Raw genomic sequence first — 27525 nt, 5'->3', positions numbered from 1 at the left:
AGTTTTATTGGCAAGTAATATACAGATCATATAATTCAATAGTTCAAGCATTTAATCATACCAAGGAGGTATTGTACCATCACCCCCACGTTTTAGAACAACTGCCCTCCCATGGTTAAATCGTCTTTAAGATGAGTTGTGCAATCACAGTTTGTTCTAGTGCTCCCTGCCCCTCCCGTCTTCATTAGTGACTCCTGAGAAGATTGTTTGCGTTTGGAGAGCAAAAAGGAGGCTGAAGGAGAAGCAAGAGCTAAGCTGACGGGACAGGAGCAAGGCTGAAGGGTGGATGGGGTGAGGGTTCTCAGTGAAATGCTCGTCCGCCAGCCCTTGCTACCTTCGGAGAAGGAGCAGGTATCTTGCGATAGAAAACAAATTTCTGAGTCCAGCTTTCCTGGCCTCTTTCTCACGAATAGGTTTCTCTTTTCTTGAAACATCTTCCTCAAATAAACCCGTAATGATCATCCTGTGTCCTCTGAGCAAAGATGTCAGGATTACTCCTTTGAAATCCCAAACAGCAGTTGACACAACCTTCTGAGCCGATCTTTCTGCCCAGATTATCACTGGTCCAGCAGATCCCCTCCGAAGCTCCTGTTTTAATTGGACTTTGGTTTGAAAGCTAAGACAAGTATACTATAAAAAATGTTTTATCGGCAACTATCCACTAATCACAGACATGTTTAGACACACTTTGTTTAGAATAAACCATTGAATGTATGAACTGGAATCAATAGCGATATTTTTTTATGTACTTTCTTGTGGGTATTTCAAATAAAAGTGCAGACACATATACAGGGAGGCCTTAAAAAAGTTTGTGAAGAGATTCCCTTGTCTTGTAGTGCCATTTTCCCACAAACTTTTTGAAGCTCTCTTGGTGTATGTATGCTTTCATTTGATATATACATATGCATATATGAATTTATTGACTATAAATACAATGCATTAAAATAGCCATGTAAAAGTAAATGTTATTGTTAGGTGCCATGGAGTTGGCTGTGCATGAAACATGGCGGAAAAATGCATATATAAACTAAAATGGATCGCAAAACTCTCAAGTGGAATTCATGAAGCCCCCCAGCCCATGCTACATACCCAGAAATGTCAAGAAGAGGGGTGCTTTCTTCTAGGCTGGAGTGATGAGAAAAACACTACTTGCACACACACACACACACACACACACACACACACACGGATAACAAACTTTGACACCTGTTTTTGTTTAGATCATCAAGAGAGTATTTTTTTCGAGTGGTTTGTCCTCATACCAAAATCTATATCATCTTTGTTCAGTGGTGTAAATTCTAAACTAAAAGTGTGGTGCTTTTTAAATTTTCCTTTAGCAAGCGTCCCTCCCAATAGACCGACCCCTTCAGACTTGGCCATTGTGATGTACACTAGTGGGTCTACTGGCCGCCCCAAGGGGGTGATGATGCATCATCGCAATTTGATCGCCGGCATGACAGGCCAGTGTGAAAGAATCCCAGGACTCGGGTAAGAGCAGTTTTCAACTTGCTAAGAACTCCTGTTGATCATTCTCGAAACAGGGAGATGGCAGTGTAAAGTGCTGGAGGTTTTCAATTAGGAAAACCTTTTTAAGAGTGACTTAAACGTTTCTCATAATGTCTGCCTTGAGTGCTGTACGCTTTTTTTTTTAGTCATTTGATTGGGGCTCATACAACTCTTATCACAATCCATCCATCCATCCATTTGTACATTTGTTGACCTCATCATTCTCAAAACATTTGCTTTCTACTTGAGCCCTTGGTGTCAGCTCCTCATTTTTATCTCTCCCTCCCCTCTCTTAAGAACAATCTAAATGATATCAAACTGACACCAGCCACTCAAATGATGAGATGATAGAAAACTTAGGGACAGCTAGTATATGTTAATGGGGGAGTAACCACTCGGACAGGGGGGTTGAGAAGGGTTGGCACGAGGAGGTTAGAAAAGTCAGAGTGAGCATGCGCAACTCAGAGCGTAATCAACGTCACTGAATTGTTGCGTTGCCATCGGTTCTGCTTTGTTGATTCTCCATCACAAAATAGAAATTTAAAAACATGTTTCTCTCTCATTTTTTTTTTTTTTGGTAGACCAAAGGACACATACATTGGCTACTTGCCTTTGGCTCATGTGCTCGAATTGACAGCAGAAATATCTTGCTTCACCTATGGCTGTAGGATTGGCTATTCTTCTCCACTTACGCTCTCAGACCAGGTAACAAACTTTGTTTTTGCTATTATGAATTAATGGAGCAGATAATCAATTTTACATTCACCAGTTCATACACGTTTTGTTTCAACTCATCCATTGCAGCCCACTCAGTGTACTCTTACATCCTGCATTCTCCTTGGGTTTCCCATTGCTGTTCCTAATCCTTTCCTAACCCTCTGAACTTGGTCCTTTTAATCTTAAAATGGTTGATTATTCTAACCCAGGTGGATTCCACTCCAGACCCGATGTTGTGACTAAGGGCTATAGTCTTAGTTGAGGTTCCCCAGGCTCTTTCCGACCAGTTAGCCTGGTCCTTTTTAGAATTTTATGTTGTATATGTTTTTCTCCCATGCTTTTTCTACCACTGAAAGATACTAGGATAAAACACTAAAGCACCTTTATTTCTGAGTTGTAGGATCTGATAGGTGTAGAGCAGTAGAAACAGTTTTTTTTAGAAATACTTTTTAAAAACAAGATAAAATTATGTGTAGAAAGAAAATGATTGTGATGTGGGTGCCACATCTAACCTCCTGCAGCTACACAAGGGAAGAAGAAAATAACCACTAGCTAATGATGTTGGCCATGAGGCTGAGGCCAGACATGCTTCCACCATCCAGCCAGCCTTCCTAAGACACTCTCAGCTTCTCCACTGGGCTTCCTAACTCATTGCAATGGCCTTAACAGAACTCTGAGACAATACGATTGTGGGGTTTATTTAGGAAATTAACAGGTTAAAAATACTCAGCTATGCAAGCAGCTCTCTCTCTGTTTACCCTACTAGCCTTGTGCAATGGTACAGAGCTCTTTTAGGACTACAAATAAATGTCCAAATGGTATGCTACTCTTCCACAAGCTTCTGCACAAATCTAACTGCCCCAGGTAAGTGCCTGGAGGCATCCCCCTCTGCAAGCCTAAAGGCACTCGACTTTCCTTGCTCTGTGAGCTGAGAAGTCCACCAGTGGGCCTCATGCTTCTTCTGTTCCTGCTTCTTTGATGCCACAACTGTCTCCTTGCTCTTCTCTCAATGACAGTGAGATCCATCCACCCTTCCTGTGTTTAAGATGGCTCCTTTTATACCCAACAGGATGTCCAGTACAATTAACCTTATTGACAGTCACAGTTCAATCACAAAGGCCTATCAGTATCTGCCACCCCCCACCTCACTTTTCCTACCGTGACCCATTAGGAAAGTGCCCTTTGGTGCAAGTCACAAAGACAATGGCTAGAACAGCCATATTAAGTAATTCAGTGCACTGCACTTGTGGAAAAAGCCACATTAGAATACATTTCTGAATAGATTGTTAACCATTCACTGACCATGTTTTTAATAAGGTGGTTTTCAATGTGTTTATATTTTCTTTAATATAGTCCAGCAAAATTAAAAAAGGAAGCAAAGGTGATTGTACTGTCCTGAAGCCTACACTTATGGCAGCTGTCCCGGTGAGTATATAATGATATGAATATGAACCAGAAGAGTGTTGCTACAAATAGCTTATTGCTTGCACTTGAACTTTAGGGGGGAAAGTAACCCTCTGAGATACTTTATGCATTAAAAGAATCATCTAAGTTCATTGAAAATATGCCCCATATGTTCCTTAAAAATCTGAGATGCATATTAGGAAAGAGGGAATGCATAACCTGTTAGCGTTTGCAAATCCACCTGAAAATTTGGCTTTCCGCTCCTGTAAAGATTTATAGCCTATGAACCAAAGACGAAACAAACCCACTGCCCTCAAGTCAAAACCAACTCACAGTGACCCTCTAGGACAGACCCCGGTGGGTTTCTGAGACTCACTCTTTATGGGAGTAGAAAGACTCAGCTTTCTCCCTTGGAAGATCTGGTGGTTTTGAACTGCTGACCTTGAGGTCAGCAGCTAAATGCATAACCTTTTCTGCCACCGGGCTCCTTTTAGGTCAGAGTAGTTATTGCCTTTTTATTTTGAGTTGCTATAGAAACTGAAAAGACTAGCAAAGAAAGTTTAGAAATGGGAATGAAAGGCTTTTTGGGGACTAAAAAACAATAAAAGCATATTAATAGTAGAGGAAGACTGGTGGTTAGTGGGTTATGAGTTGGGCTACGAACTGCAAGGGCAGCAGTTGAAACCCAGCAGCCACTCTGTGGGAGAAAGGTAAGGCTTTCTGCTCCTGTAGAAATTGATAGTCTCTGAGACCCCAAGGGCCTGGCTATGGTCTTACGTGGATTTTAGTATGTAACGTGCTTTTATCTCAATCCCACCCCAAGGGGATTCTCACTTAATCTTTCCCAAAGACTCTACTACATACATGGGTCATGCTTTTCCCAATTTTTAAAGAAAGAAACATTTCTGAGATCACACATTCCATAGGTGATAAGAGGCCAAATTTGAACTCTGCTGATCAGATTCCAGAGACTTCTTAACTCATCAGTGTGTAAGCAAGCAAACACAGAACCCTGTTGCTGTCCAGCCATTGCCTACTCACAGTATTCAGATTATGTATTCAGATTAGAATGGGGTTCCATGAGGGTTTTCACTGGCTATAATCTTATGTAGATCGCCAGGACTTTCTTCCACAGTGCTGCTGGCTAGATCTGAATTGCCAACCTTTTGGCTTGTGGTGTACTACAATTTAGATATTTTTTTTGTCAAGACAATATATAGCCTCTACTACCACATAGAGCCAGCCTCCCTGATAAACTGGACCAGAGAAGGAAAGAGGAGGAAAGGCTATGGTCTCAAGGAAGTAATGTCTGAATTTCATCTTAAAGGAAGAGCAGCTATTAGCAGATACACAGTCTGTCTTGCACTTGCCTACCCGTTGACCATTCTCTGCCCTAAGTTTGTGCCTTGGAAACCTGATGTCTATGGGTGACTCACCAGAGTTACCAAAGCTTGCTTTCTTATTTTCACTTGGATTCAGCTAATTGGACATATTCACCAGAGACCAGAGAGAGGCCTGCAACTTTATTTATTACTTTTGCTCTTTCCTGCTGACCTGCAGTTCCCATGGCTACAGACCACAGTTGACTTTCAATAACAGGGTCCTTTCCATTCCCGTGTAAAGCTAGTTTAGAGTACCCCTGTTGCTAGTCCTTTGGTTGCTTCACCATGCCACAATGGTTACCTTAATGTCTCCCAAACCAAAACCAAACTCACTGCCATCCACTTGATGGTGACTCACAGTGAGGACTTGTGGGACAGGCTAGAACTGTCCCTGCCACTAAGAATCCTGTTGGCGTAGGTAGTGGTTATACGCTGGGCTACTGTCCAAAGTTTGAAACCGCCAGCCACTCCTTGGTAGAAAGAAGGAGCTGTCTACTGTTGTAAACAGTTATAGTTTTCGAAACTCACAGGGGCTGTTCTACTCTGTTTTACAGGGCTACTATAATGTCTCCTACACCTCTGTAAATAAGCCCTTACTTTATTTTTAACAGAGAATTTTCTGGATAGAATGTGTTTCTAACTTACCATTTAAACTCGAGTATAAACCAACCCGAATCAGCCAAGACACCTAATTTTACCACAAAAACTACATTAAAAATGTGCTGAAAAACTCGGTGTACACACAAGTATGTGCGGTATTTTGTTTCCTGGGTCAGAATAAAAGATAAATTTTCTGTTATCAAGTCAATTCTAACCCATGACAGCCCTGTAAGACAAAGTTTAACTGCCTCATGGGATTTCCAAGGCCACATCTTTCTCAGACTACCATCTGCCTATAGGTTAGAGTGCCTTAAGAATCTCATTTATAGCCATTTATCGAGTCCAGTGCTAAGTCATTTAGATACACCAAACCACTCTGAAGTGATGTTATAGGTGATGTGATAGGAGTCAGAGAGAGTCCATTTGAGTACTGTAAGATACACATTGTGAGAAGTCAGAATAAATGACTACTTTAGATAAGCATGGCTCACCTGAACATCTTGTAATGCTTCCTCACTGACTCACCAGTTGATTCTGACTCACAGCGACCCCTGTAATGAATGCTAGGTTGTGGTAATGGGTGACTTGAATAACCTTGGCAATTCTTTGCAAGTGTATTGTGTTCCTTACTTAGTGGGGCCTTTTCCAGGCCTGTGATTACAGATTACCATCTAGAATGTCAAGGAGTAGTGGGAGTATTTCTCACGTCTGTCTCCCATTTGCTCAATGGAGATAAAAGAGCCTCCAGGGAACTCTTGGGATTTCTTAGTCACAGAGATAGACAGTTATGCAATGGGATACCTTGTGTGGACTGGGAAGAAAACAATAGCATTATACAAGGCTGAAATGCCTAGTAGCCTTCTAAAGGGAAGCCCTATGCTTCTCTTATTTTGGAGTGTTTCTCTTCAAACCGTAAATTTTCACTTTGTAAATTTAATAGTACAATCACTACAAGTGAATCATCGCTATTTTTGACTTAAATATCTCTATATAAGTAAGGAGTCCCCGAAGAGCCCTGATGGTGCTAATGTATTACTCATTGGACTGCCAACCTCAACGTCTGCAGTTCAAACCCACCAACTCCTCCTATAAATATTTCCAGCCTCGGAAACCCTTGAGAGGGTTTCCATGAGTTAGAATTGACTTGATGGCAGTGGGTTTTTGGTAAGAAGCTTCATGGCTAAGTGCTTGGATAGTAACAAAAAAGGTTCATACTTTGAACCCACCCAGCGAGAGGCCCCTTGGAAGAAAGACCTGGTGGCTTTCTTTTTAATAGCCATTTTAAAAGCCCATGGAGCACAGTCATGCTTTGAAACACATAGGGTCGCCACAAGTCAGAATTGACTCAGTGACAATCATTTGGGCATTTATAAACTGTACTGTTACACATCTTTTCAGATTACTGAATATTTTGCTTACATTGTAGGAAATCATGGATAGAATTTATAAGAACGTTATGAGCAAGGTCCAAGAGATGAACTATATTCAGAAAACTCTGTTCAAGATAGGGTACGATTACAAATTGGAACAGATCAAAAAGGGATATGATGCGCCCCTTTGCAATCTGTAAGTACACTCTGCGTGGGATCCTTTAAATCTTTGTTTTTAAATCTGGAAGATGTGTATGTTCCTGGCAGGTCTAATTCCATTCTGAGTGCCACCACCATAATAAGCTTGAATTTCTTTTTTATTCACGGATTTACTAACCATGTATATTTAAGGTGTAATGATGAAATTTGGTCTCAAGGAGGCAAGCGAGAGTGGACTTGTTGAATCAAAGTATTTGAGTTTTAAAACCATATTAAAGAAGAAATGAACAATGAGTGCCAGGAAGAAGCTTCTAGAATTGACTGTGGTTATAATTGTACAACTCTTCTTGATATGATTGAATTAATGAGTTATGGCATATGGCAGGTAGATGAAGTGCTAATAACACTGTTTGAAAAAAGAATAAATGAGCCATAAACTTTGAGTGGCTATGCAATAAAAATTTTTTAAGTGAGCCTTTACTTCAGGATTTATCATGCTTGAAGGTTTCTGATTTATTTATGACAGAGTATAGTTAGTGTTTGAAGCAATGTTGTTTTAAATATGCAAGGGGATGATGAAGTATTTCTCATTAGCAAAGGAGGTAAGATAAGTGATTATAGGTTCTGAAGAGAATGTGCACTTTCTTTTCTTTTTTTTTTCTTTTTGTACTTTCCTTTCTCACTTTCTTGACATTTACCTTCTTGTCTGGTGCATCATTGCAACTTGCAGACGGTGCGCATTCTCTGGCCTTCTGAAGAATTTTTCCTGGCAATTTTTCTAGGTGCTACTAGCTGTTTGTTTGTTTCACTTCCTCATCAACTTGTTTCTGAACTTTTGGCTACACGAGCAAAGCTGAGAAATCCTTCCCAGAGCATGTGAACTCTGTGTTGGTAAGAATGATGTGTCTTTGTACTAAGATCGTCCTTTCCCCCTTTTGTCCAGGATACTGTTTAAGAAGGTGAAGGCTCTGCTAGGAGGGAATGTCCGTATGATGCTGTCGGGTGGAGCCCCCCTGTCTCCACAGACACACCGATTCATGAATGTCTGCTTCTGCTGCCCTGTGGGCCAGGGCTATGGACTGACAGAATCATGTGGTGCTGGGACCGTTACCGAAGGTATGCATTTTTCAAGTGGCAAATCATTCTTCATTAATGGCAGTGATTCAAGTCCATTTGCCTGACCTTTGGCAAACTATATAGGAGCCCTAGTGGCACAGTGGTTTAGTGCCAGGCTGCGATCTGCAAGGTAAGCAGTTTGAATCCGCCAGCCACTCCATGGGAGAAAGATGAAGATTTCTACTCCTGCAGAGTTATAGCCTCAGAAACCCACAGCAGCAGTTCTACTCTGTCCTACTGGGTCACCTTGAGTCGGAATCTACTCGATGGCAGTGAGTTTGGTTTGGGGTTTTGTCAAACCATAGTCATTTGGTATGCAGCATCAGAAGTAAGACATGCAAACCTACATAATTTTCATTTTATAGAATTTAAATGAGTATCACCCATGCTTCGTAATTGCCTATATCGCAATGCCAGCCCTCAAAATCCTGTCTCCTTCACTGTGCGGAAAGTGTGTCTGGTCTGCCTCATGCACAATGGGGTGAAACGCAAAAGGAGTGCGACAGGGCAGCGAGGGGAGCAAAGTAGCCAAGTCCCTGAGGAATCCTGAAAATAGACTTCTGACTCGGGGGACAGGGCTGGGCACCTTATCTGACCTGATTGGAAAACAATCATAAAGGTCATCAGACAGACCTGGAACTGTCTTTCAGGGTTTTTTTGTTTGTTTTTCCTTTTTCCCTATGTGTATCTATATAAGATCGGCAGAACATACAATCAATCCCAAGGAGAAAACAAAACGACTAGTGTTCCCTGAGGGACATGGGAGAGGACAGGGCGTGGAGGGGGAGCAGGGAGCCAGTAAACTCAGGGATGAGGAAAATCAAGAGATCTGAAAATGATGACAAGGAGGCCTGGTGGTGTTTGATCAAGTGCAGTGTATTCCAGAGGAATTACTGAGAGCCAAGTGGAAGGTGAGCATGACAGTGGGACAGGAGGAAGATGAAAGGAGATAGAGGAAAGAAGTAGGAAGCAAAAGCTATTTATAGAGGTAGAGCTATAGACATGTATGTATGTAAATATATTATAATTAAAGGGATAGAGGCCAATGTACATATATTTATATGCTAAGTATGAAGATAACAGATGGACTTTGGGCCTCTCCTCAAGGCCTCCCTAAACATAAGAACACTTTATTCTAATAACCTGGCGTTCTTTGATACCTTCCCAACATGATCACCGAAGAAAAAATGGGTGCATAAGAAATGTGGTGAAGAAAATGGATGGTGCCTGGCTATCAAAAGATAGGTCTTAAAGGCTTGAGATTAAATAAGCAGCCCTTTTGCAGGGAAGCAAGTAATTCCACTAGGAAGAAGCACACGAGCCTGTGTGATCATGAGGTGTTGATGGTATCAGGCATAAGGTATCAATAGATCCAAAACAAACAATTCTGTTGATGTGAGTGAGAGGGGTTGGAGTGGAGACCCAAAGCCCATCTGTAGACAATTTAACATCCCCCACAGAAGGGTTACAAGGCAGGGATCATTCAACCTGGGTACAGTATAGCACCGACAAAATGCACATCATTCCTCTAGTTCCTGAATGCTCTCTCCCCCCACCCCCACCCCACTACCATGACCTAATTCTAGCTTACAAATTGGGCTAGACTGGAGTACACACATTGGTACAGGTAAGATCTCTTAACACATGGAATTCAAGACAGATAAAACCCTCAGGAAGAGTAGTGGGAGTAGTGATATCATGAGGGAAGGGGGATGGTAGGTGTGGAGGGGGGGGAGGGTAAACCCATCACAAGGTTGGATATATAGCCCACCCCCTAGTGCGACAAATAATAGAAATGAGGGTGAAGGGAGACAGCGGACAGTGTAAGACACGAAATAACAATAACATATAATTGATGATTGGATTCAGAAGGGTGGGAAGGTGGAGCAGGGAGGGAAAAAAGAGGAGCTGACACCAAGGGCTCAAGTAGAAAGAAAATGTTTTGGAAATGTTGATGGAAACATGGACAAGTGTGCTTAATACAATTGAATGATGGATTGTCATAAGATGACAATGAAATGCTAAATTAAAAAACCTTCCTTGGAAAACTGGGCTTCTAGGATCAAGTTAGCACTTTTATGCTACCTCTGACTCTGCTTCTTTTTTTCTTTCTCTTTCACCTTTTACTTTTAATGATCTTATAACAGGATTTATGATATGATCTGATGCCATTCTTGCAGAGCAGTTAGTAGTGGAGCCCTGCTGATGTCGTAGGTCATGCGTTGGGTTGCTAACCATTGGCCACTCTGAAGGAGAAAGGCGAGACTTTCCATTCTTTTAAAGGGTTACAGCCTTTAAAACCCAGAGGGACAGGTGGAATTGAGTAGATGGCAGTGAGATTTCTTTTCTTGTCATTGTTTGGGTTTTGGTTTAGGTAGTGGTAGACAGCCACTATCTAGTTTGGGTCTCCGGGTGGTACAGATTGGTGTTTCTGTGGTCCATAATGGCAGCCTTGAAATTTTGAACCAGATAATTCTTTGTTGATGGGGAAAACCTCCTCTGTATTGTAGGATGTGTGGCATCCAGATGCCAATTAAGAGAATGAAACACATCGCCAAATATTACCACCCTAGAATGAGAACCAAACAAAAAATGTATTTTAATTATACTACATTCAGCTAAAAGTCATTATGTCTAAAATCAGTGTCAACATACCAGCACTAAAGGCATTCAGGGTATTAGCTTTTGAAGTCATCCCTTGAACTTTCATCAAGTCTTGCCATTTCCTTGGTAGGTTGTGCCTTTCCCTCCTCCTTTTATTACCTCACACTTATCTGTGTCTGTCTGTCCTTTTGAATTCCTCGTGCATGCCTTCTGTTCAGTGCACTGGCTCAAACCCTGCTTGGTACTTGGTGTGTCAAATTTAAGCTAGTTTACACTAGCTTTTCAGACCTGTCTAGTCTGGCACTGTTGCCCCTATTCATCATTATTTTCCATTATTTTATACAAGTAATTGGGCCTAAGTGATATAGCCAGTAAGTGATGGGGTAGCTGGAATACACAAACACAGACATGGGCTCCCCAACGTTTGTGGAACACGTCCATTCTCATTTCGTTTTCCCATGAACTGTTCGAAGCCCTCTGGAACATCCTTTCTAAACAAGTCAGTCTTTCCACTCTGCCATAGGCAGGCCTTCTTGGGCTCACCAATCAGCATCTGTTTTTCCCTTCCCATGGAAGACCCTCCTTGCTAATTGGTCATGACCATTCTTTCAGGCCCTACTCCTCAATAGAATCTTTGCCAACTATTCTTTACATAGCTTTTCCTGGCCTCTGAGATACCGGGGAATTTATCGTATTCAGGGAGTTTAGTATTTAAGTGTTCTCTAAATAGTTTTCATGTGCATTTCTTTTAGGGACCGTTTGTAAGCTCATTTAATCGAGTGTTAAGCTTCTGATAAATACTTGGTTAGTGATGGAAACAGGTACTTTCGGAATGGACACTATCGTGTGTGACGATGGCAACTAGCATTGCTTGAACACTCGGTTTGGGCCAGCGCCTGCTAAGCCCTGTGTGTTGTCTCATTTGACCCTTCCAGAATATGCTTATATGAAGTGGGTTATCTCATGTTTCCCATTTAGTGCCTGAGGACACAGAGGCTCAGGTTAAGTAACTGGGCCTAAGTGCTATAGCCAGTAAGTGGTGTCAGAGCAAATTCTAGTCACAGTTTATCAGAGCAGAAAACTAGGTAGATGGTCATGGAGATTTTTGACAAGAGATTTTTTTTTGTACTGCATTATCAAACATAGAATCACGAGAAGCAAGCATGGTGCAACAGCATTGCAACCAGTTACACTGTTGAAATGTGGAAGAATGATGACACTTCATATCCCTCTCACGACCCCCTGTCACCCTATGGACTCCGGCTCTCACTGTAATAGTCTTGGTCTTGCGATCTGAAATGTGGCATGCTAATATCTTCATTTCCTTTTCCCTCGTAGTTTCCGACTATACTACTGGCCGAGTTGGAGCTCCTCTTATTTGCTGTGAAATTAAGCTCAAAGACTGGCAAGAAGGTAAGCCCCAATCTGGTGAAGCTAGGTACACTGAAAACCACCTTGATTGCCTCGGGCTGTTTGCCTTCTTGAAAATGCTAGGCTGTCTGAAGTGCAAATGATTTTACCTGAAGTGCAGATGTGCCACTGCCTGTTTCTTGGGCTTGCTTTTTCCTCCCTGAGCAAAACTCTGCCTGTAGGTTAAGTGAGAAGAAAGGACACTCAGACCCCAGGCATGATGGATCTGAACTTGGAAATACTTGGTAAAGAGGAGAAACCTTCCTTAGTGGCCTTTCCCTGGGTTTGAAGGACATGAGAAGATGGGGTTTCTCTCTGTTGAAGCTCATGATGATGTTTGGGCTGGGAAATGAACCCCCAGATTTTCGGGGGATTGGTTTTACCCGCCCCCCCCCCGAGACTTTTTAGATCTTGATCCCCACAAGTGCTTTCAGAGTTGAAGCTCAACCGTGCAGCTATTTAAATAATTGACACTCTTCTTTTCTTTGGGTATTATGGTGGATATCTATGTATAAATCAGTAGCTTTTGATATTTGACTGCAGAGATGCTCCCATCAGAGAAAACCTGCATTTTACATTGAAATTGGTGGTGGTAATCGCCCCTTTTACAAATCAGCTGACGGAAACCTAAACCAGTCTTCTTATAATGAACTTATGAAAGACACTAAGTAAATACATTTGCTGCAATCAAATGGATTGCTAAGCCAACAAATCATGAACAGCCTACTCATGCAGTATAATGGAGGAGTAGGTAAAAAGCTGAACATTATCAGAAAGAAAAGGATCCCATTTAGAAGGTCCTAGCCAGAGTTCACCATTTAAGATCCAAAGGGCAGCATTGACCCAAAGAGGAGGTTCAGAGAGCGAGGAAAGGAGGAGGGAGGGGAAGAGGCAACCCAGGGAGGAGGCAGTGGGGGATAATGGGTTGCAATGGATGAGTTGGAACACAATGTGTAGTAATTGCTCTGGAAACCTTCATCTCATTCGCAATAAAACCTTGATGTAAAACATGCACCCAATTCACTATAAAAAAGTTGGGGTGAGGAAAAGGATTTAACCTTGGGGGATGTTCAAACATCAAGCAAATGGAGTTCAGCTGACTTTAAACTTTTTAAGTTGCTAAGATTACTGTCTCTACGAGCCAATACAGTGTCCCTTTAAATCACATTTAAAGGCCAGTTGCATTCCTGAGAGTTTTATACCATGGGACTAACTCTTTCTCCTCCTCCTCCTTTCTTCCACGGTGCTCCCTTTTTAATTTTAAAAAGAACATTGAAAGAAGATATGGCAGATTTCTGTAGATGGTGAGCCCACATCAGAACTGTTTTGTATATGGGCTATTGGTTAATATGAGAGAATGTTTATAGTAAAAATCAGATAAGGAGAAGTCTGGTGCCGGGCTGTAAGATTCATTTAGGGAGAGTGGGTCCATTTAGGACATAGATTTGGCCTTTTGTGCTATGAAAGATCACTTGCTGTAAACAGTAGGATGATCTGAATCCTTTACATACAGTGGGTTTGTGATATTGAAACGTTGACTAGTTTTACAATACACAAACGCGCCTGACAGCTGGAAGGGTCTCAGCTTTTTTTTTAAATCAATTTATTGGGGCTCATAAAATTCATCACAATACATAGATCAATTGTGTAAAACACATCTATACATTTGTTGCCCTCATCATTCCCAAAATTCGCTTGCCTCTTGGGTTCCCGGGGACTCAGCTTTTAACAAGCATTTTTATGATGCAAGATCAAATTCATCTCTCAATCTGTAAATTCACATGTCTGTATTTTCTGTAACGTAAACTTTACTCATTAATGAGGTAATGATGAAATACTTTATTAGTTATTGTCAATGAGTTCAGTGTTTTAAGGTCCTGCCAGGTTAGAAACAGCACCTGAAATATAAAATGGTCTTTTTGTGATACCTAGTCATTTTTTTCCTCTCCCGTAATGGTATTGCCTTCTTCCAGCATATACTTCTGGAAATAATCTGAAATGCGTTGCTATCAAACTTTTGGTGACTTAACTTATAACTTTCAAGTATTACCTTTGTTGGGGGTGATTTTATTTCAACAAAAAGAACAACATCCCCCCTCCCCAAGTTCACTGCCATGGAGTCAATGCTGACTCATAGTGTCCCAATAGGACAGGAACTGCCCTTGCGAGTTTCTGAGACTGTAACTCTTTGTGGAATTAGAAAACCTGTCTTTCTCGCATGGAGCAGCTGGTAGTTTCAAACTGCACACCTTGCAGTTAGCAGCCCAATGTGTAACCACTCCGCCAACTGTTATCTAAAGCCCTACACTTGGGAAAGTGTGGCTTTTGTTTCTAAGCCTCACGGTCAGGGGCAGGTTAGATATAGGTGGTTGGTGGTGGTGATGATTGCTGGACTTACCCAGGTGCTCTTGAAATAACACTAAACAAGCAGCCAGCCACGTGCCACTCTTACAGCAATCTGGGTTAGTATAAGCCAGTATTCTCACCTGAAGTGACGTAAGAATTGACCAGCAGAAAGCTAGTTGCCGGGAGGTGTTAAGAAGTCATGAAAGGCGAGTTTGTTTTCAAACCCCACGTGGTTTACTCTTATGATCTCCAGGCGGTTATACAATTCACGACAAGCCAAACCCCAGAGGAGAAATTGTCATTGGCGGACAGAATATCTCCATGGGATATTTTAAAAACGAAGAGAAAACAGCAGAGGACTATTCTGTGGATGAAAATGGACAAAGGTGGTTTTGCACTGGTGATATTGGCGAGTTTCATCCTGATGGATGCTTACAGATTATTGGTCAGTACATTCTGTGTGTGTGTGTGCGCGCGTGCCCGTTCACTTTTTTGTAACTTCAACATATAAAGGGGCTTTAGGAAGTATGTGGAACAAGCTCATTGAATGGTAATGAGGATTTAATGAGTGTAGGATTTTCCCACACACTTTTTGGAGCCTCTTCATATACGAGAATGCAAGATAACATCGGTCAAGCCATAAATAAGGTAGATGGTTCATGGGTTCAAACTTTGGGCAAGTTGTTAAACTTAGAGCTTAGATTTGTCATCTGTAAAACCCAGACAACAATCCCAACTTCATAAAGTTCTTGTGAGAATTAAATGAGTCGAGATATCTAAAATGGTCAAACCGGTCCCCACACCTTAGTACGTAGCAGCAGCTGCATGGGAAGCAGCAGTGGGCTTCCGAGAGTGGGCAAGCTGGCCATGAGGACAGGAAAAGGGCTCAGAGACGTCTTTTCCAGAACCACGTCCAATGGCAAGTGGCTCTGTAGAATCTTGTATTAAGAAACGCTGCCACAGCCCTTCCCCAGGCTCCTCATGGTACTCTTGTCTCCCACAACCCCTTAAAGGTCATTTGTACTTTCCCAGCTAGGGGCATCTTTTGATCTCGTGGCCGTTTGTGTGGCTTCCCCGAGACTTGACCATTCATTAGAAAAGGATGATGTCAACCTGCATCCCTACTCTGATTTTCTGAGAATGTCAGTGGCTTTCTATCACACTTAACTAAAATCTACTTCTAACACCACCACCCCAAGCAAGTCCCAAACGAGCCCTTAATGCAGTTCACTTTAGCAACTCAGACAAGTCCTGTTTTCAGCTATCCTGTCTCTTAGTGGTCCATTTAAATTTGGTGCTAAAACCCAAACCAAACCCACGATCGTGGCATCGATTCTGATATAGTGACCCTAACGGAGAGAGCATCCTCACCCCCTATGGTTGTCAATCTTTATGCAGACAGGCTGTCACATCTTGCTTCTGTGACGTGGTAGGTTCATTTGAATGCAGACCTTTTTCTGGTTCACAGCTGAGCACGTAACCACTGTATCACCAGAGCTTGTTAGGGTATATCATTGTAGCCAGTACGTCTTTCACTAGGTATTTACTGTTTTGTTTGAGCAAGCATTATATACAACAAGATTGCAAAAGAAGTGCCTTTGCCCAAGCTTACTGGTTTGATGCTGATGGCGGAACCCCCTGAGACTATGTCCAACAGACACTCCTCGAGCCTGGAATTGAACTCCCAACCTCAACCCCCTTCTCCTGCCCCAGTCGGCTCAACTTTCAGGCAAACAAAAGACTGCTCTATAAAGTGAATAATAATATCAGAGAGGAACAAACAACCGTACATGATCAAGATGGCAGCATTTGCCCAACCACAAAGCTGAGAAGGCAGGAAGAGATAGGAAAGAAGGGAGGGAGCAAGATCCATGCCTGTAGTTAAACATCGAGAATTGCACCCAATGACACGAACCAAAATGTGTATAAATTGTCAAATGGAAAACTAACTTGCTTTTTAAACTTTTCCCCCCAGACTACAATTAAAAACTTAAATTAAAAGGAGTATCTTTGTCAATAAAGGCAAAATAGTGCAAAGGAAATCAGAATTGTACGCAAAGGGACTTCAGAAAGTTTGTGGGAGAATTCATTGTTTTTATCTTCACTTTTTCACAAACTTTTTGAAGCCCCCTCATACACATTCTTAATGCAACAGACTTATGGCTAACAGTGTTCTTTCATGATTTATAGATCGTAAGAAAGATCTGGTGAAGTTACAAGCAGGAGAATATGTATCTCTTGGGAAAGTAGAGGCCGCATTGAAGAACTGTCCACTTATTGACAATATCTGTGCTTTTGCCAAAAGGTAACATTCAAAAATTGCACGTTATGCTTCATATGCTTATGGTAAACGGTAGAAAAAGTTTCCTATATACTCGAGTATAAGCCGACCCGAATATCAGCCGAGGTACCTAATTTTACCACAAAAACTGCATTAAAAAATGTGCTGAAAAAACTCGGCTTATATATGAGTATATATGGTATATGTGATCTCTAGGCCAACATCAGACCTCTTAGAAATTTCATTAGAATTGGGAAATAATGTTACACATGAAAGTTCTTAATTTCAACATCATTTGAGATCATTTAGAAGATTTAACATTTTATTGGACAGCTAGTATGTTTTGCTAAGTACTTAGCTGCTTATTGTGTGTATTTGGGCGATTTGGGTTCATAGCAACCTATATGCCAAAGTACACTTGCCCCATAGAGTTTTTTAGCCTGTCATCTTTGTGGGAATAGATCACTGCTGACCTTTTTTGGTTAGTGGTCAACTGATTCACCTTTGCTCCACCAGGACACTTTATTTATTTATTTTTGTTGTGGTGGTGGTTGTTTTTTAAATCATTTTATTGGGGGCTAATACAGCTCATCACAATCCATACATACATCAATTGCATAAAGCACATTTGTACATTCATTACCCTCATCATTCTCAAAACATTTGCTTTGTGCTTGAGCCCTTCGTATCAGCTCCTCATTTTCCCCCTCCCTCCCCGCTCCCCCTTCCCTCATGAACCCTCGATAATTTATAAATTATTATTTTGTCATATCTTACATTGTCCGACGTCTCCCTTCACCCACTTCTCTGTTGTCCGTCCCCCAGGGAGGAGGTTATATGTAGATCCTTATAATTGGTTACCCCTTTCTACCCGACCTTCCCTCCACCCTCCCACCAGGACTCTTTTAAATACTTTGTTATGCTACAAAAATAATTTTCCCAAGAAGGTAACACAATCAGATGAATTTGGAACTCATCTTTTCTAAAGCAAGGGCCTGAGAGCTACATCTGTAGTCTTCATATATACATCAATATAGTTTGCTTTTAATGGGCTTTATGAATTTTTAATGAAAACTTTAGCAAATAAGAGAAATATATATTTGGGATTATCTGTCCAGTAATATTTTCAATAAGTAATTATGAGTAATTGTTTTCCCCGTTTCTTTTTCTTTCTTTTCCCCCCTCCAATTTTCAGTGACCAGTCCTATGTGATCAGCTTTGTGGTTCCGAATCAGAAAAGGTTGACCCTTGTAGCACAACAGAAAGGAGTAGAAGGCTCTTGGACTGATATCTGCAATAACCCTGCCATGGAAGCTGAAATACTGAAGGAAATCCGAGAAGCTGCAAATACCAGTAAGTCAGAAAGTACTGCTCTGTTGAAGTCCTAAAAGTCGTTCCATGATGGCTTGTGCATTAGGCTCATCAAGATGTTTGTTCAGTTGGTCATTTTAATAGTAATATAAATTCACTGCCATCGAGTTGATTCTGACTCATAACATACAAGGTTTAAAAATAGATGTGTTCTATATACTGTCTAGTTACCTAATATAGATCAGATGTTTCCATGTTGAGGAGCCCTGGTGGCCTTGTGGTTTTGAGTTAGGCTGAGAATAGACTTTATACCTCCCAAAGTCTTTATGAAAGTCTATCTTCTAATTAACAACTAGTAACGCTAAGAAATTGTGTCATAACTCTAATTATACTTTGTGTATGTTCATTGGAAGGAGCCCTTTTGGTGGAAGAGTGGTTAAATTCTCAGCTGCTAACCAAAAGGCAAGCCACTCTAGGGGGGAAAATGAGGCAGTCTGCTGTTGTAAGGATGTACAGCCTTTTGGTCAGTCTACCCTGTCCCATAAGGGGTTCTATGAGTCAGAATCAACCCGAAGGAAACCGTATATACATTAGCTCTGCAAATGGACTGTCTCAGATGGTGAGTTAGGTCAGCCCGTGGGAGGTCTGAATATACTGTGACCATGCAGGATATTACCCAAAGTACTCCCACTGCCATCCAGTGCACTGCAACGCAGAGTGACACTTGATAGGGTTTCTGAGACCGTAAGCCTTTATGAGTATACAGCCCCATCTTTCACCCCTGGAGAAGCTGTAAGAAGCTGGCAGGGTTGGACTATGATACATGTGCACTTTGTGTTGTTGTTGTTTTTAAATCGGGTGGTCCCACAAGCGTTACAGCAAGCAGCAGCCCATGAGGCTCTGCACATCCCTAGAATTGTTCTTACGTTGGTTAGAGCCCATTGTCGCAGTCACTGGCAAGCCATCTCGTCAAGGGTCTTCCTTTTTGCTGCCTCTCCACTTTACCAAGCATGATGGCCAGTCCCTCCTGAGAATCAAGTACAAAGGATGTGAGACGAAGCCTCTCCATCCCGTCCTCTAAGGCACATTCTGGTTGTACTTCTTCCAAGACAAATCGGTTTGTTCTTTTGGCAGTCCATGGTAATTTAAATATTCTTCTCCAACACTATAATTCAAATGCATCACTTCTTCTTTGGTCTTACTTACTTAATGTCCAACTTTCAACTACATATGAGGTGGCTGAAAATATCATGGCTTGGGTCAGGCGCACCTTAATCTTCAAAGTAACAGAAGCTGTGGGCTGTTAACCACAAAGTCAGCAGTTTGAAACCACTAGCTAAGCCTCCGCTAGGGAGAAAGACGAGGCTTTCTACTCCCATAAAGAGTTACAGTCTTAGAAATCCCCAGAGGCAGTTCTGCCCTGTCCTGTAGGGTCGCTATGAGTTGGAATTTACTTCATGGCAGTAATCTTTGTGAGTGAATTCTACCATTAACATCACACAGAGAATAAGCATTAGGTATAGGTAATAAATATCCTAAGAAGGTAAGGTAAAAATTGCTTGTGAGTGGTTTGAACTACCAGTGGCTACAAACATCAGCGTTTGCTGCCACCTACAGGTCACATTTTGTAATGTTTTACTTAATTCAGACAAAAAATGAAATCCTTTGGTGGGGGATTTCTGCTCTCATTTTGGGGACAGTTAATCTGTTTCCTGGAACAGTATAATTGCCTATTGCTCTATACCATGTGGTAATGCTTTGGGAAAACCCTAAAGTAGTCTTCTGTTTCCCCTTCCTTTGAACAAGAATGTAGTCAATAAAGATTAAACATAGGAGTTTTTACAGATCTACTTTCATTGATGTGTGAAATTGATCTATTGTCCCTGCCTTGTCCCAATTTTTTTTTGTCCCAATGTTAAAGAAGCCCTGCTGACACTGTCGGGTAAGTGGTGGGCGACTAACCACAAGGTCAGCAGTTTAAACCTACCAGCTGTTGTGTAGGGCAAGCGGAGGTTTTCTGCTTAGAGGCAGAGTAGACTTGAGGGCAGTGGATCTGGGTTCTGGCATGCCAGATTTGCCAGTGTTCCTGTAGTAGACCCTGCAGAAGTAAAAAAAATACACGGGAAAAAGAAAGGTTTGGAGCCAAATCTGTAAATAAGTATTCCGCTATTACCTTGAGAGTAACATTCAATCACGGGAAGGAAAAAAACAGCAACTAGTAACTCAGTTGCCCTAAAGCTTATCTGCTTCATGGAAACCTCATGGTTGCAGACGGGCACATCTTAGAGCCCTCTGGAGAGCTGAGCTGAGTGGCTTGGTGGCTTTCTACTCCCCCCCTCAAAAGTTCGTCTCGGGAAGGCACCGAGGCACTTCTGCTCTGCCCTATCGGGGCACCATGGGTAAGCATCGACTCAATGGCAGTGTGCAAACCTGAGGTTAGAGATCGTTTTAAAACACAAACAAAATCCACACCAGCTGAGTAGCATTGAGTCTGACTCAGGATTGAGTACAGCTGTCCCCATAGGCTTTCCCAAGCTGCTCCATCATTATCCCTTGGAGCTGTTGGGGGTGGGTTGCGGGAGAGGAGCTAATTCAAACTGCTAGCAGTCATGCACTTAACCGCTGCCCCATCACAGCTCTTGTGAAGTGGTTAGAAATGGTTAATGTGACCACGTTTTATATTCCTTTCATACATTTAAAGGACTTTTTGGGGAAGTTAGTTCTAAGTAATACTTGAAAGATTTTTTTTTCACAGTGAAATGTTCCTATAATTTTCAGGAGAAACTCGCAGATCAAAGCACATTTCCCTTTAAAAAAATGCCAGCTACTCTTTTAAGGAGTTCCATGAGTTTGAGTTCTTCATGCTTGTCCCTGAAGCCAAACAGGTTCTAATATTCCCTCGGCTATTTAGTGGAAGTTTTCGAACTGGCAGCTATATGCTCCTCTGCACTTCCTTGTTTTCCACAGACATGTATAAAATGAGGCTCATCTACCGGTCACCGTCACTGTTAACGTGTGAAGTGTGGTTCCCAAGCTGTCGTTCACGGGGGAACTAGCAAGCCCCAAACCCATGTGGTTTGTTAGTGCCCAGAGACAAGCTGCGCTCACCCACACGCACAAGATGGCAAAGAATTAAGCCACCGTTTTATTAAAGCATAGAGTCACTTCAAAATCAGTGAAGCGGTTCCCCTTGAGATACGCTTCACTCTGAAAACGCTGGAGAGTTAAAATAAGGACATTGGCTAGGGGAGCCCTTCTAGGTTTCCCATGGCACTTTCAAAGGGGAGGGGGCTCCCGCTCTGCAGATGGTCAAGCAACTTTCTAATTAGTTACTCGGTCTGTCCTCCTTTCAGTTTATCTGGGCTGCTGCTCTGGGTCAGCATGTCCCAGAATCTTTCAAGATTATCTCCAAATATAGTAGAACCCCGGACCTTGATGCTAATCCATTCTAGAAGGAGCATCGAGATGCAATTCAGTCAAGTTCCCAATCAATTTTTCCCATAAGAAATAGCTGAAAATGGATTAATCTGTTCTCAGCCACCAAGTTTTTACCCTAACCTTGCCTTTTTATACAAAACATTACACAGAAATTTCAAAGTAAATGAGTTCGGAGTAAAATAATATAATTTTAATAAGAAACACAACATTAAAAAAGTTGATAACAACTACAGTATGGCCCATACCTTGAGACTGATGAGGATCAGGATCTGTGGACACGGATGCGGAGAGGAGGGATGGAGAGAGAGTCATTGTCTAGAAGGGGATCCCCTTCCAGAAAATCAACCGGCAGCCGCTTTTCAGGAGTTTTTTCTTTAATTTTCTTTGCCATTTTTCACTAGGAGCTGGCTGGATTTCTCTGAAGCAAAAAAATCTGTCTAATGTGGTCTGCTGTTGGTGTTTCCTTAACTGTTTTCTAAAAGGGTTTACTAAATTATCAGCAATATTGCTAACATGCTTAACCAATTCCTTATCATGATGACTCTTTTCAAAATACTCTTCCTTGGGGCCCATGTTTTCTTATCTAAAAACAGTACAAAAAGCCACAAAAACTAAGAAAATTATAGCGAAACACTAGAAACCCAGCCACAAAAGGCTTAAATAATGTGCACTAACAATGCCAACTAACGCCAAGTGACAGAAACACAAACTGCTTTTGCTCCGATGTTTAGCTTGATTCAACATTTCACGTTGAAATCCGATTATGTTGAGTCCTGATGCGGTCAAGTACCAGGGCTCTACTGTATGAGCCTGGCTTCCAGGGTAAGGTGTTTGCAAAGTCAATTCTCAGCAAGTCCTTTGTTCATAACTATGTCACGGGGTCTTTTGTTCCTTCCCCCAGCAGGCAGGGCAGAAGCCCGTCTGTCCCTGTGAAAAGACCTTCAGAATTTTCAGGATTGGACTGGTACCAAATAATTGATGACCAGGAAGATCTTTGAATGAATTGAAAATACTGACTGGTTCTCTGCTCATATTTTCTTACATTATCCAGCATCAGTACAACATGCACTGACTGCATTAGTTCAGAAATGCACAACCGCTTTTCTGATCTCTATGTGATGTGTATAATGAAAGCTTAGGAAGAGCATGTCTAGAGGTTTACTCTATAGAATGAATTAAGAAATGCCTATGTATTTATTGGAGGTGGCAGTGAACAATTCAGGATGGCTTTCATGGGACTTCCATTCTATTCAAAAGTGGAAGCCCAAACCCACTGCCATTGAGTCATTTCCAACTCCTTAGCGACTATACATCTGTATAGAAGCAGCCTCATCTGTCTCCCTCGGAGCAGTTGATGGGCTGGAATCACCAACCCTGCGGTTAGCAGTCCAACACATAACCCACAGCACCATGGGGGCTCTTTTTGCATCCTGTTAGGTAAATTCAATATACTGGGGGGTGACAAGTACTTAGGAAGAACATTCTGTGCCAGAGGCTTTAGAGAGACCAAGGGGCCAGTGGTGGGGTGGGGTGGGGGTCGGGATGGGGATGGGGGTGGGGTTCTGTTTTGTGAAGTGTGGTCAGGAACATTCTGGATGAAGTTAGGGAGTGAGCCATGCAACCATAGGGGTGGGGGGGTGGTTAAGTCGAGGAGCCCTGGGGGTATGCTTTGGACTGCAATCCACTGAAACATGCAGCTCTGTGGGAGAAAGGCTGGGCTTTCTACTCTTACAAATAGTCTTATTCTTGGAAAAGGGGTGGGGTGGGGGACGTGGTGGCTATGAATCAGCATTGACTTGAAGGCAGTGCGTTTTCTTCTAGAATTTATTTATCTATTAGGTGTGACAGAGTGGGTTCGCCTTGGGCTGCTCATCGCAAGGTAAGCAGTTCGAAACCACCAGCTACTCCAAGGGAGAAAGATGAAGGTTTCTACCTCTGTACAACCCTTTAGGGTCAGTATGCGTCCGAATCAACCCAATGACAGGGAGGGTTTTGTTTGTTTGATTGATTTTGGTGCTACAGTGGTTAAGCGCTTGGCTACTAACCACAAGAAAGGTTGACTGTTCGAATCCACCCAGTTGTTGTGTGGGAGAAAGACTTGGTAAGCTACTTCAGTGAAGTCTGTAAAAACCCCTCACTGTTATTGGGCCTCTTGCGACTCACAGCAACCCTGTAGGGCAGGGTAGAACTGCTCTTGTGCGCTTCTGACACTGTAACTTTACAGGAGTTGAAAACCTCGTCTTTCTCCCAAGGAGTGGCTGGTGGTTTCGAACTGCTGACCTTGCACTAGGCAAGCAGCCCAAGGCGTCATCACTACACCTCGGGATCCTATAAAGACTATAACCTAGAAAACACTCTGGGGTAGTTTTACTCTATCACACAAGGTCACGATCAGTTGGAGTTGACATGATAGCTCTTAACAACCGCCAGATCCAGATCTATATATTCAAATAAAATCCACATAGATCAGCAGTCCATCCAACGAAGACAGTGTCTATTAACTTTGGAGAAATTGAAAACAAAATTGTACTAAGGTAGTGTGTTATTATTCATAAACTGTTTAATAAGACTGCCTGGTCACCTGTATCATCGTGTTTAATTTATTCATTGCTTTTCATTTTCTTCCTACTTCCCAATTCTACTTCAGTGAAATTGGAGCGGTTTGAAATTCCTATCAAGGTTTGCTTGAGCCCAGAACCCTGGACCCCGGAAACTGGCTTGGTAACTGATGCTTTTAAGCTGAAAAGGAAGGAACTGAAGAACCATTACCTCAAGGATATCGAGCGAATGTATGGAGGCAAATGAAATGCAACTCTGTAGTAATGCCGTTAAGCAGGAGGTGGCCTGGTGGTTTCTCAATCCTAGTGTGTTAAGCCTTTGTTGAGCTGTCTGTTAGAAGTAGGCCTGTCATTCTAAAAATACAAGAATTAAAAAAAAACACACCCGATTAACATAGTCGTTGAGTCTGACTTAGATGTGCGTAGTTCTAGTGGCACTGTAACTGAAAAGTCATTTCCCTTCAGCCGTGCTCCGAATTTTAGAACCAACAATTCTGTTTTGAAAATGGAGCCCACGGTGTCATTGTTTTCTGAAAGGAACATGTTTGATGTTGAGTCAAAGAGGAGTTGAAGTGTTGTTTGATGAAATGGGCAGCTTGCAATGTCTGTCGTCTTTCTAGTTCAGAAGAAGGTGAACTATTAAGCATCACACACACAACTATGTATTAACACTACTCAAAGCAGGAGTGTGCTGCAGGGCTTTAAAATCCTCTTCGAACTATTTCTCGATTGTATTGTAAACTGCAAAATCAAAGACTATCATGGAAACCATTTGATGATTTATAATGGTTAATATAGATTAGACATAGCGTCATTGTAATGTTGTGAATAATTTCAGTGCATAAAATAAGAATAAAACAGCATACACACACCAAATAATATTTAATGATCTATTTACAAGAAAGTCCTTTCTTTTTTTAATGTCAAAAATTGCCACTGGAAATGTTGTGAAAAGCGATGGACTCTTACTGCAAGGCCCTGAACTTGAGAAAGCAACTTCCACGCTGAACATGTCATAGGAATCAGGGATTGTTTTTTTGATGCGCTTGCATTAAATCACAGGTATGATTTGAGGTCTCCTTGCTGTTGCTGCTTTGATTCTTGAACAGAAGGCTACGGTTTCAGAACGCCTTTTCTTTTGCTTCCACTTTAGCTATGCCGGTTCTCAATGACTTCCCCTGTTATCTTGTTTGAACCTGTGAGTGAGGAATGATCTTGAGTGACTTTGGGGAAGGTCCAGGGCAAATACCAGTGTTCCCTTCCCCCCCGCCCCCTCCCATTTAAGAAGCATGTAGAAACTGGAAATGTTAGATGTGGGAGAAAGGGATGAGTTTACTTGATAAGCGACTGCTATTTGTGCAGTAACTTGGGAGTGAGGATTGCTTTTTGAATCTTGAATTAAAGTCTGGGATTATAGGTCCCTGATGGATATTCACGCTCGAAGCGCACAGTTACTGTCAACAGCAAAAATCCTTAATACTGCCATTCTTTGCACTTTTTTTCTTAATCATTATATATATATATATGCATATATATATATGTTGCTTACATTGCTTTGTACAGATTTGGGCCACCACTGCAATGAAATACAAATTCTTTTTGCTCTAAAATATTTATAAGAATATTTAAGTGTTATGTATATGGCGGTAAAAAGGGGGGGAAATCACCTGGTCTTATTTTAAACAAGAATAAAGGGTTGTTTGTGTGTGTGTGTATGTGTGTCAAGATTTCTGTTCATTGTTCTGCAGTGTAAAATGCTAGGCAAGTAGTCACTGAAGTGGCAATTATTCACTGCACTTGACTTTGAGGATTGAAAAATCATTATTATCAAAATAGACTACTCTTGAGCTTCTACCATTCTTGGCCCACTGTTTGTTAATCCTTGAAGAATGGGGGTTTTTTGGTGTTGTTTTCAGATTTTCCCCCCCTGTATGGGATTCCCCCTCATTTGGAATGGTGATATTCAATGCTGGAATGCATGCATTCGTACCTTATCTCAGATGTTTGCATCTCTATCCCCACCCCCACTATCCCCCATCCATCCCCATCTCCCAATAGCTAGAACACTGCCAACTAATCTGTTGTGTAGGTCCTCTTAGATAATTAACACTTAAGGTTGGGTGCTGCTAATTCTTTGCGAAAATCCAAATATTGTTAAGGGACCAGGGAGATGCCACTACCCCTTGATTTTTCATCACAACATTACATGTTTGTGTAAACAGAAAGCTTTCCATATATGTAGTACTTTTTGAAGTATTTGAGGCTAAAGATTTTGATCTCACATTTTTTACAGTTGTTTAAATCTCTCACTGTTTAAAGATGTTTGGAATGTTAGCCATCATAGTTGTACTTTTAAAATTTTGCAACAAGTCTGTGCGTTTGTAAGTTCAACACTTGTGACTTTTGCTTTAATTACAATGAAGTCAACCTTTTTACCTCCTTGACATTTTTATTCACTTTTATTTTCTTGAGTGGAGGTATAAGTGTGTGGTTTTATCAGTGGAACTACAGATGAATGATTCCAAAATTCAGGAGAATAAAGTTTCTTCAAACGAAGAACCTGGTGAACTCTTTGCCTCTATTTTCCAGATAGCATGAGACACATATGTCTAAGGTATTTAAATGAGGACAAACGGAACATTGTGTGTGTTTAAGATTTGGAGGGGAAATGTCCTCAATTTCAAATGTAGTTACAAATTCGAATGCATCCATATTTTATACTGTTCTGTTTTAAATTCACGATGGCAGGATTGTTAGATTTTATGTTTATTCTGAATGAAAAGCTTTGTTTGTTTTTAAGTTTTCACTTGAATATTAATAAATCCACCCATGTTATATCAAGCTTCTTTGTGCGTAATTGTGTCAAGATAAAATTTGCAAGTTTGAAGAATATTAGCCAAATTTGTAAGTATATTTTTTTACAGAGCTCCTAAGTGTGTGGAATGGCACTAAACAGTTAACCTACCTTGTCTAAGTTCCATCCATTAGTATGGAGTCATTTGAACCAAAGGCTGTTATTTTAGTTAAGTTAATATTCATTCTCCTATGTAACACTGATACTGTGGAATGAAATATGCCTTCCTGGTAGGTTCTAATCAGTGGTGGGATTCAAATAATGTAACAGCCCATTCACTGTCCTAATGACGATTTTAAGTATTAAAAAAAACACTAAAAGATCGCTTATTAGATCAGACAGTTAATACTTGAATAAGAATAACAAGACAAACGTGTGCATAAGCAAAGGTGGTGAAGAAAGGTGATGGTGCCAGGCTATCAAAAGATATAGCATCTGGGGTCTTAAAGGCTTGAAGATAAACAAGCGG

The 27525-nt window shown here is 41.4% G+C and overlaps 1 protein-coding gene across 4 annotated transcripts in view; it reads left to right on the top strand.

Annotated features, from left to right (window-relative positions):
- The window catches only part of ACSL4 (acyl-CoA synthetase long chain family member 4), a 91559-nt gene extending 64516 nt beyond the window's left edge, over nucleotides 1-27043 (top strand). For all 4 annotated transcript variants that reach the window (XM_045298569.1, XM_045298568.1, XM_004710044.2 and 1 more), the window contains exons 7-16: nucleotides 1338-1488; nucleotides 2088-2211; nucleotides 3577-3648; nucleotides 7036-7175; nucleotides 8082-8254; nucleotides 12197-12271; nucleotides 14868-15059; nucleotides 16805-16919; nucleotides 18091-18248; nucleotides 24292-27043. In XM_045298569.1, the coding sequence (XP_045154504.1) occupies nucleotides 1338-1488; nucleotides 2088-2211; nucleotides 3577-3648; nucleotides 7036-7175; nucleotides 8082-8254; nucleotides 12197-12271; nucleotides 14868-15059; nucleotides 16805-16919; nucleotides 18091-18248; nucleotides 24292-24449 (1358 nt within the window). In that variant the 3' untranslated portion in view covers nucleotides 24450-27043. The remainder of the gene's footprint in view (nucleotides 1-1337; nucleotides 1489-2087; nucleotides 2212-3576; nucleotides 3649-7035; nucleotides 7176-8081; nucleotides 8255-12196; nucleotides 12272-14867; nucleotides 15060-16804; nucleotides 16920-18090; nucleotides 18249-24291) is intronic.
- The last annotated feature ends 482 nt before the right edge of the window (nucleotides 27044-27525 follow it).

This window comes from Echinops telfairi, unplaced genomic scaffold, assembly GCF_000313985.2.
Source record: "Echinops telfairi isolate 266 unplaced genomic scaffold, ASM31398v2 ScPeMD7_7427;HRSCAF=8465, whole genome shotgun sequence".
NCBI classification, from domain to species: Eukaryota; Metazoa; Chordata; class Mammalia; order Afrosoricida; family Tenrecidae; genus Echinops; species Echinops telfairi.
The sequence above is the reverse complement of the archived record's forward strand: the minus strand, read 5'-3'. Positions and strand labels throughout refer to the sequence as shown.